At 51.9% G+C, this 10036-nt stretch overlaps 3 protein-coding genes across 3 annotated transcripts; 1 reads left to right on the plus strand and 2 right to left on the minus strand.

Moving 5' to 3' along the window:
• Positions 1-99: 99 nt before the first annotated feature.
• On the minus strand, positions 100-2651 carry PSV08DRAFT_18091 (uncharacterized protein). The gene has a single exon (XM_014223504.2). The coding sequence runs from the start codon at positions 2542-2544 to the stop codon at positions 268-270; it is 2277 nt and encodes a 758-aa protein (XP_014078979.2). The 5' UTR covers positions 2545-2651; the 3' UTR covers positions 100-267.
• Positions 2652-3817: 1166 nt separating this feature from the next.
• Positions 3818-7418, plus strand: PSV08DRAFT_412577 (mfs general substrate transporter; the record flags this gene model as incomplete). Its single annotated transcript, XM_014223505.2, has 8 exons — positions 3818-3863; positions 3921-3966; positions 4017-4234; positions 4289-5146; positions 5549-5792; positions 5953-6187; positions 6248-7349; positions 7401-7418. The coding sequence occupies exons 1-8, from the start codon at positions 3843-3845 to the stop codon at positions 7416-7418; spliced, it is 2742 nt and encodes a 913-aa protein (XP_014078980.2). The 5' UTR covers positions 3818-3842.
• PSV08DRAFT_412579 (uncharacterized protein) lies at positions 7397-9753 on the minus strand (the record flags this gene model as incomplete). Its single annotated transcript, XM_014223507.2, has 1 exon — positions 7397-9753. The coding sequence occupies one exon, from the start codon at positions 9751-9753 to the stop codon at positions 7627-7629; it is 2127 nt and encodes a 708-aa protein (XP_014078982.1). The 3' UTR covers positions 7397-7626.
• Between the last annotated feature and the right edge of the window lie 283 nt (positions 9754-10036).

Raw genomic sequence — 10036 nt, forward strand, 5'->3', positions numbered from 1 at the left:
TATGTGGGCATGATCAACACATGTAGAAGACGACACATCCCAAGCCATGATCCACAAAACCCATGGTAAGCACGCGAGATCAATAGATTGCAGGTACTCAAATAATTAATTCGTCTCGGACACTAATACTAGCTAGTCTTCAAAGACCAGAAAAATCGAATGCAAAGAATGGTATCATGCAGGAAAACCCTAAACGCCAAATTTTCCCAGCTAATGTGTAAAAGAGAAGTAAAAGAAGAGGTCTAGCCCTATGCAATGCTTCCGCACTCACAGCTTGCCAACGTTCCTCGTGATCATTACCACTACACCTGCAATAACCTTGATCACAATCTTCAGCACAAAAACAACAGACTTGAACGCGAAAGTCAAGACTGTGATCACAGCTCTCGCCACAAAGGGGAGTTTACTATCATCACTATCCTGCGAGCTCTTTGCCTTCTTCGCCTTCCTCTCTGCTTTTGTTTCTTTGGTTTTAGTATGCTTATCCTGCTGCCCATACCATTCTCCAAGTTCAATGTCCTTGTCAAAACTTCCGCTAGTGCTCTCGCTGCGCGGCGTCCCAGTTGTGCTCTTCAAACTCGACGCGAATTTCTTGAGCCCCTTGCTGGAAAACGGTGGTTTGGTCTTTGCTCCACCGATTCCTTGGAAGCCCTCAACAAAAGAGTCTTTGAAAGCTTTTGCAGTGTCTTCCTTTTGGTGGGTCAGGGTGAAACTTGGGGGTGGCGGCTCGAAGCTATCTTGGCTCTTGTTGCGGGCTTTGCGGCCGCGGGTTGCTTCTGCGACGGCAATAGCGAGGAGTGTGGATGTTACTACGTCGACGAGGAATGGGTTTCCGAATCGTGTCAAGGCACCGAAGTTGAGGATAAGCGCGTCGTTGGTGAAGTCAAGACGGGCTAGCATGGCGTCGTCTGCTGTAGCGTCGGTGGTTGTGGGGAGCTGGCCAACAGACATCTCAGATGGCGTCATGGAGGTTGGGCGAATCACGCCATCAAACCGTGGCGGAGGCGGTAGCGGCGAGAAAGCATTAGTCCTTGGCGTTGTTGGGGAAAGGACGTATGGATTCAGGACGGTGATAGCAGCGGGTTTTCGTGTTATGTTCTGTGCAGTCATGGGCATGTTGTGTCCGTAGAAAGCTGTTACAGGTCGTGTCGATGGCATGTTGATGACAGAACAATCGCCCTCAATGGATATGGGGAAAGTACCAAGCGTTGGGTGGTGCAGCTGGTATGAACCCTCTGATGGTATGTGCTGAGCCCAAGGATTTGACTGTTGTTGTGGGTGATCCCTCGTCCATGCGAGAGCACAGCATTCCCGCTGGGCACTTTCTGCAAGGACGCCTTCAGCCAATCTTTGTGCAGCCGGTGATTGGGCACCAGGGTCAGACAACGCAAGGTGAGAAGCGGACGGCGAATTAGCTGCAGCATCGAGTGCTTGAAGAGCAGCGAGTTTGGGATATATGCTAGTAAGGAAGGTTGTTTCTTCTTGTCGAGCAGGATTGAATGTTCCGTTATCCAGTGAGGGGGGTGCAATCAGATCAAGCTGGGCAATGGGCAGAACTCGCGGCTGAGTAGGATGGTGCCTCTGGATTAGGACCTCGTTCATGATACTCGGTATTTCGTGGTTGCCAGCGAGGTTCGATTGTGCCATGGAGTAGAATGGGAGAGAAGGAGTTGTTCCAAAAGTAATCGTAGGATTCGCTGCTGTTGCTCGGTGCATTCTCAATGTGTATATCTGCACGCTTGGTTCTTCCTGACCATTGGTTGCTAGCCACATGTTGTCCAGTAGATTGGAAGGCGTGAAGAAAGGCTTTGGTGGTGGGGGAGGTATCGAACTGCTTGTGTGGACATTGCTGTGTGGAACATACGATTCTGACGAGTATGGCGATCGGCTGATTTGTGTCCGTGGGATCTGGGTTGTGGGTGATGCTTGCGTGGGCTGGTACGGTTGCCGTGAAAGAGGAACAGTAGGATCGTAGACTGGGAACATCGATCGCATTGGTATCTCTTCTTGAGGTGATGCGCATCGTACTCTTGTAGCAGAGCTGTTTGCCCGTACTAGAGTCTGGGCTTCCGAGAACGCAGGAGAGACTGCACGGTTTAGATCTGGGCTGGTTGTGTATTGAAGATCGTCAATGTAGTTGTTCTGTGGGGGCGATACTGGTGAAACGATGCGGGCATCTTGTTGGCGATAGAAACTTTCTTGCCGGTCCATCTGTAATGAAGGAGCTCTTCGTTGTGAAGGCGATTCGAGATGTGATCTGCCAGCGGGAGCAGGTACCCTTGGGGCTTGAGAGTTTGGCAGGTGTGCCTGGGGTGGAGCTGGGATTGATGGTGGGGGTGCCATTTGGATGGACGGAGAGGCTGGCGGTGGATTGACCTGAATGACGAGTTCGTGGAAGTCGCTTGGAGGCTGCGTTGCCTTTGCATTCTCTGTCGATGGAGTTTCTGGAACAGAGCTTTTTACAACAGGCGACGGTTTGTTGTTTGGGCTCGGTTGTCTTGGAGCACGGGGTGGAGGGAAGAGTTGAAATGCGGGTCCTGCCATGATGAATGTCCAGCACTCTACTTTTTAAGAAAACGAGTTGGCTCGAAGTGACTGGCTCGACCAAACGGAACAGGTGCTGGCTGTGTAGAGAAACAAAGACTCGTCACAGGCGGAGTACAACTAGACGTGTCGGGTAATCTGGGGATAACGACTATAAGACGAAACACACAGCGACACCCTGTGAGCCAGCACAAAGGCCATAGGAATGCATCTAGGGCAATAGCGGTAGACTGACATTTCCCATGCAGAAAACTACCCCATGCAGCGAGAAGGCTGTCAGACGGGCCCAATCAAGAGGTGTGTAAGGCCCGGCGCTACTCATCAGTTGATGAGCGGCGGTTATATTTTGGGTGGTTGGCTGATTGTTGCTGCTAAGCGCCAGCGCTTTCCACTCGCTACACCCCCCACCACCCTAGCACGAGATCTTACCATGGCTGCACGATACTGTGATTGGCTGTTGACGTGTGCCCACCCTGCGTAGTATGGGTAGCCTATGCAGGTGACAAGAGGCCAGTCCGGCGGCCCGCTGCAAGTCGGGGATCTATTTCGAGCTCTTGATTGCCTGCCAACGGCACTTTGGCTGTCCTTGGCCGAATGCGGAGAGACATACTGTGGACGTGTATGTATGTATGTGCTGTCCTACTTGCTTTTCAGACGTGTAAAGGCGTTGGGGAAAGTAGCCCGGCACATGCAGATTCACACGTAAATTCTCAACGCGAAAGCATCTGCAGTACCGACGGACAGCAGCCATGGGAGCTGCAAATGGTACTGAGACGGTACAAGCTCTTTTTGATGGGCGGCAAGGCGAGCAAGCCCATGTCCATCGTCGGAGAGCACGCAGCCGCCCTAACATGCGGCCGGATTGGACCAAGACACAACGGCGGAGCTTATCGCAAAATCCTGCAGAGGGTACCTGTCTCTGAATAACTGATCGTCATATGTGGAGTTGCGCATTAGTGAATGCAGCACTTGGCTTTTGGGGTAGTTTGTGACGGCACCTTGCTCGTGCAGTCCGCAAACGGGCCGGGTAGTTTGCTTCTGCGAACATCCAAGACACTACAAATCAAAGTTTAGCAACAGAATCAGGTCATTTCTGGTTAAGAATAGGTCGAGGCAATATGCGATTAGATGAATGCACATGCGACTGATGACACGTGAGGGGCGAAGGAGGAGAGGGTGCAAGGCGTGCGCTAGTGTCTATCGATAACCTTAATATGTGTCTAAGCGAGAAAAAGTTGGGTGTTCGTCATCGCTCACGACAGCAGAGCAGAGAAAAGCCACAGACAGTCAGCGTCAAGATGCCGTCAGAATTAGAAGAGGTAAGTAAAGACCATATGCGGACTCGGCTCGTATCTATTCTAACACCCCTTGTCCAGCTGGTCGAGTTCCTGCACCACGGCAACACGCAGATCAGACAGACTGGTCAGAGCAGCCCCTCCACCCCGCCACGAGACGCTGCTTACACCATGCAGCGGCCGAACATCTTGTCGGATACTCGCAATCAAACCCGACCCTCTGGAAACGTAATCAGTTAGAACCCATCAAGGATCTCAAGCTCCTTGTTAAGGATTATGCGCCCATCGCGAAGAATGCCCTAACCATCCTCATCAACGTCTCCGCCGACGCAGAAGTCCAAAAGGCACTTGCAAAGGATGATGAGTTTCTTGAGACACTACTGTCACGGATAACCGTATGCCAGTTCTCCGTCCAGAAAGCGCAGACATTATTTACTGATCTGTTGTAGAACGCCAAAGAACAAAATGCGAACGAAATCGCCATGCTACTCGCCAACATGGCCAAGGACGACTCTCTACAAAGGGTGTTGGAATTGAAGCGCGACGTCCCAAAGGAGTTGTCCAAATCTGCTTGGGCAATGGACCAACTTATGGACTGCTTTGTCAAGGGTGCACAGGGCGCATACAACAAGAACGCAGACTTCGACTACCTGTCGTACTTCTTCGCCGACTTGGCTAAGTTCCCCAAGGGGCGCGAGTACCTCACCTCGCCCCAGGAACATGATGACAACGTCATTCCTATCACCAAGATTCAGGTGTTTACAGATCATGCCTCACATATCCGACGCCTCGGTGTCGCGTCGACAATCAAGAACGTCGCATTCCTCGTGCCAGCGCATCCAGTCCTACTATCGAACCTATCGCCCGATCCAAATCTACCGCCACCTTCGATAGGCGCGAACCTCCTACCCTACATTCTCCTGCCGCTCATGGGACCAGAAGAGTATGCAGATGAAGACACAGAGGGTATGCTCGACGAATTGCAGCTGCTAGAGCCCGATAAGGAACGAGAAAAGGATAATCAGATCATCAAGACACATTTGGAGACACTGCTATTGCTGAGTACCACCAAAGAAAGCAGAGAAGTCCTCAGACGTGTCAAGGTGTACCCCATTGTTCGGGAGTGTCACTTGCATGTAGACGACGAGGAAGTGCGCGAGGCATGCGACCGCGTAGTTCAAGTGATTATGCGTAAAGAGGAGGGTGAAGAGGAGGATATACCAGACATGGCGAGCGCTGGTGGTAGTGGAAAGATGATAGAAATGGGTAACGCCGAGGAAGACGAGGACGAGCAAATTATCGACATTGTCTAGGCGTACGATGACAAGTAGAATACCAAAAAGGCACCATATTCCTGCTGATCATGTCCTGTTGTGTCGACACGGTGCCTTAGCGTCCTCTATCTGATTGGTCGCGATACCGGCTATCGCAACAACGGTCTTCTAAACTCCGACTCTTCATAGATACAAATAGGTGCGCGTGCTCGCCGAAGCAATAGACCGACACCGTGCCGGGGGGTTCCGTCATTGCTTAACGGTGCATTAGTAACCCGGGAACTGCTTGCGGAAGTTTTTCGCCTTGATACCTTCTTTCTTTTTCATCACATTTCGCCTACTAGTAACTCTAATTCGCGCGCATACAGAACAAGCAAGAGCTGTGGCATGTGCGCCAAAATAAGCTCGTCATCAGATAATCCATCGAACCAACAGAGCGGGGCGGGGAGCATGGGACCGTCGACCAATAAGGCTGGTACAGCTCAGACAACGCCGATGACGACTTCAAACTTTATGTCTCGGGTAAGCGGTGGTGCGGGCACAACGAAAAGAGATGCGGTTAAAGACAAAAAAGAGCAGTTGAGAATATCGCCATGGAGAAGAGCCTGGGAAGTCGTCAATTGGACGCCGCCGAATTGCCGTTGGGATCCTAAGAAGCCACCGCAATTTTCTATGAGCAGTACGTTGTTTTTTCTATGTTTATGCATAACCATTAATCTATCTCTTTTTTTCTTTTCCTGAACTCTCGCTCAAACGACATGAGAGCCAAGAGCTGTATTATATTGCAAATCAGAACAAAACTTCTAACCTACCGTGAACTCGTTCTGACAAAACAATAGTGAACGTTCTTTTTGCCTTTGCCGCTGGCTTCACAGTCGCGAATCTCTACTACAACCATCCTATTCTCAATCTCCTTGCTAGAGACTTCGGCGTGCGGTATGAACAGGTAGCGCAGATTCCCACAGTCATGCAAGCAGGGTACGCAACTGGACTACTGTTCTTATGTCCTTTGGGGGACTTGCTTCCAAGAAGACCTTTTGTATGCGGTTTAGTAGCGTTCACAGCAACATTGTGGTATGTCTACTACCCTGCTTTTCTTACGTCACCTATAGCTAATTAACGACAAATATCCAGGTTAATCCTCTGCCTAACAAACGACCTGGGAACGTTCACCGCAATATCCTTTATCGTAGCCATCACAACCGTGACCCCTCAACTCATGCTCCCTCTGGTCGGCGACCTTGCACCACCCTCCCGCCGCGCCGCCGCCCTCTCAATCGTTGTGTCCGGCCTAATGCTCGGCGTGCTCGTCGCCCGCGTACTCTCCGGTACCATATCGAACTACACCACCTGGCGTGCAGTCTACTGGATGGCACTCGCCTTGCAATACACAATCTTCGTCTTGCTATGGCTCTTCATGCCAGACTACCCTGCTACAAACCGCGGCATGAACTACTTCCGCATCCTATTCGATATCGTCAAGATGCTGCGCAAACACCCCGTGCTTGTTCAGGCCTGTCTTACAGGCCTCTTTACCAGCGCACCGTTTACATCCTTCTGGACAACACTAACATTCCTACTTGCCGGCAAACCGTTTCACTACTCCTCCCTCACAATCGGCCTCTTCGGCCTCATTGGCATAGCCGGCATGCTCCTCTCCCCCATCTACGCACGCACAGTCACCGATCGCTTCGTCCCGCACTTTTCCGTCTTCTTCGGCCTCTCAATCTCGCTCGTCGGCGTGTGCCTAGGTACCTACATCGGCACGTTCACCGTTGCCGGCCCCGTGCTGCAGGCTCTCCTCATGGACTTCGGAAATCAGACCGCACAGATTGCAAACCGCTCGGCCATCTATAGTATAGAACCGACACGCCGAAATGGCATTAACACGGCGTTCATGGTTTCGACGTTTTGTGGGCAGCTAATCGGGACTGCCGCGGGGAATCATGTCTATGCGGCTGCGGGATGGATTGGGAGCGGGAGTTTAAGTGTCGGGTTTGTAACTGCTGCTATATGTGTTATGTTGGCCAAGGGGCCGTGGGAAGACAGGTGGGTGGGGTGGAGTGGCGGGTGGAGTATGAGGAAGAAGGATAGAGATAGTGCGGATGGAAAGACGAAGGACAAGGCGTTGCATGGACCGGTGGAGGCGGTCGATAATAAAACGGGGGCAAATGAAAAGGTACTGGATGAGATTGCTGCCGAGGAAGGTAGGGTGAATACTGTGTCAGAAGCGAGTGTGAGTACAGAAGACGATGGGATACATTCAGCAAGAAAAGATGTAGTCTAGAACAGTAATGCATCTTAAGAATTTTGATTAAAAAAACCTATATATACGATGATTCGTGCTATTGAACTTTGCATTTCCATAGTAACGTGCTTTCATCTGAGCATTTTCAGTCTGAGAAATATCGCCAACTCATCGTCTATCGCGCATTCTAATGTAAGAATTATGGCACAAAAAGAAAGCCATTTCCTCCTCTAATCGCAACGCGGCTTTTTTTTATTTTCTCTCACTAAGTGGGCTTCGGCGCATTCGCCGCGTTCATGAACGCATTGATGTGTTCGTCAGACGGCAGCTTCTCTAGAGGCGTGAGCCAGCTCTTCGCCTTATCAAAGCGAGACACCGCCTTGACGAGCTTGATGAAAACTTGCGTGTTGCTCTTATCGACACGGCCCTTGAACTTGAGAATGAGGTTCTGGATGTTCATGCCTTGGGGTGGGAGGGATTCGTAAATCTCTTTTGCGGAAGGCAGAGAGGGTTTGGATGGGCCGACGGAGGGGCTACCTGCGCGGCTACCATTTGCGGCGGGGCTGCCTGCCCGACTAGCACCAGGAGTACCGGCGGGTGATCCACCGAGCATGATGCGGTTCTTTTCCTTCTTTTCCTTCTTCCGCTTCTTGCCCGCGTCGGTCATCTCGCTGTCACTACCAGAGCCTGCGCCCTTGAGATTACCAAGAGTGGATTTCCGAGATCCATCAGCAAGCTTGTCGTGGTGCTTCTTCTTGTGCTTCTTACGTGACGATTCGTTGCCACTAGCTTCCGAAAGATTGGGAGATCCAGGCCGCTTTTTGCTCTTGGATTCCCCAGGCTTGTGGTTACCCGAGGGGGTGTTGGAGCCCTTGGTGGATGCACCGGAGGGAACATTGCCAGCTTCTGGGGCTTTGCCGTTCTGCTCAGCTGCCTTCTTTTCTGCCTCTTCCTTTGCTTGTTGTCGCTCAGCCTCAGAGTCTGTGTCTGACTCGCTCTCGGTAAGGTATGGGTTTTCAGGGTCGCTGTCGAGATAGTCATATTGTTTCTCGCGCTTGGCTAACGTCTTGCGCGTGATCTTCTCCATGGCTCTCGTCTCCTCAGCAGCCCTGCGCTCCTCTTCTTCCTTTTGCGCTATCAGTTGTTCGTCAGGACGATCCCAAAGGGCTGCTTGCAGTTGGTCACGCTTCAGCTTCTCTGCTGCTTCCTTGACGTCTTGCTCTTCACCCTCAAAGAGACCATTGAGTCCTTCTTCGTCGTCTGCGAAGTCTTCTTCAAGGTTGAAGTCAATATCATCGGCATCAGCTTCTCGTTTGACAAAGCCAATTGTATCATCGTCAAAACGCTCCCGCTTGATCCGGCCCTCGTCATCAGCACCACCACCCACACGCGTGCGCACTCCGCTGAACATCCTTGCCTCATCTTCAGCTTTCATACGCTGCGCTTGACGCCTCTCAAGCTCTGCAAAAAACTTAGGTCCGCCACTCTCGACCTTGGCCAAAATTTTGTCCACATCGTCGCTAGTCGGCTTGATCTTACCCTTGACATTGAATCTGTACCAACGCTCCATGGGTGCCATTTGTATAGCTGTATTTGGGTCACCAGGACGTGTGGCTGAGAGCATGACGTGTGTCTCTGACAGCTCCGATTCGTAGGTGCCTACCCATGTCTGCTTGTTTTCGTAGTCCTCCAAATGCCAGGGCAATGTCTCTTCGTACCGTAGCAGCTGCCGCTTCTTTGCTTCTGGAGTGTCGTCGGGTCGATACTTCTGCTCCGTTTTCTTGTGGAAGGCAGGAGGCTTCTTCATACCGGTAGGCGCGATCTTGGCCTGATTCTCCTCGCGTACTTTGCGTCGCTCTTCCTTCTGCTGCTCAATGCGCTCGCGCTCCTTTATCTCCTCCAAATCCTCCTTTGTATCCTCCTCTTCGTAGTGTGATCCGATACCACTAGGAGGCGCGCGGGGATCTCGACGGTGGAGCTTGATGGGTGGAGTGAACTGCTTCTCATCGGTAATATCAACATGGCTCTTGCTCTGGAGGCGCATAACGTGGTGTCGCAGCTCTTTCAGATCCTTGCGGCTCACAATGAGTGGAAAGACGGTGGCGCCTTGATCGACATACTCCTGCCGCAGCGCGTCTTTGGAATGCGTGCCATCAGCGGCCGGGCCTGGCGGGGGCTTCCTGGCCTCATTCATCTGCGACAAAGATACCATAGGTTTGGTGATGTTTTGCAAAGGGCGCCGGGGCTTTCGCAGGACATCAGCCTGGGGACGCGGGCGACGGCGACGAACAGGCATCTGCTGCTGCGGTGCCTGCGGTTGCTGCGACGGCTGCTGGCCATTCGAGGCAACGGGCGCGACGGGCGCTGCAGCAGGCGGCTGGCTTTCATTCATTGCGCCGTTCATTATTGAATTGTAGTTCTGAAGATGAGGACAAGAATGAAGGCAGCAGGTGGGCAGATAAAGATTGGCCGGAGACGAAGTTGCCTTTGTCCCAAGGAGCGTCGTGCTTCAAGGCCGAACCGCAGTTGGAACGTCACAGCTCCACGCTAGTTGTTTAGCGCGCCAAGCCCATCGCTCGCTGTGAAGCCCTGCCTCCGCCCTCCCAAACATAAAGTGAACACCATGACTAGCAATCGCCAAAATTATCATCCATTGCAACGACCAGTCTGCACTC

This window comes from Bipolaris maydis (assembly GCF_028858645.1).
Source record: "Bipolaris maydis strain C4 unplaced genomic scaffold PSV08scaffold_16, whole genome shotgun sequence".
NCBI classification, from domain to species: Eukaryota; Fungi; Ascomycota; class Dothideomycetes; order Pleosporales; family Pleosporaceae; genus Bipolaris; species Bipolaris maydis.

What these genes read in the sequence shown, in the direction of transcription:
- PSV08DRAFT_18091 (XM_014223504.2), bottom strand. Translation starts at nt 2,544, where the DNA reads ATGGCAGGACCCGCATTTCAACTCTTCCCTCCACCCCGTGCTCCAAGA.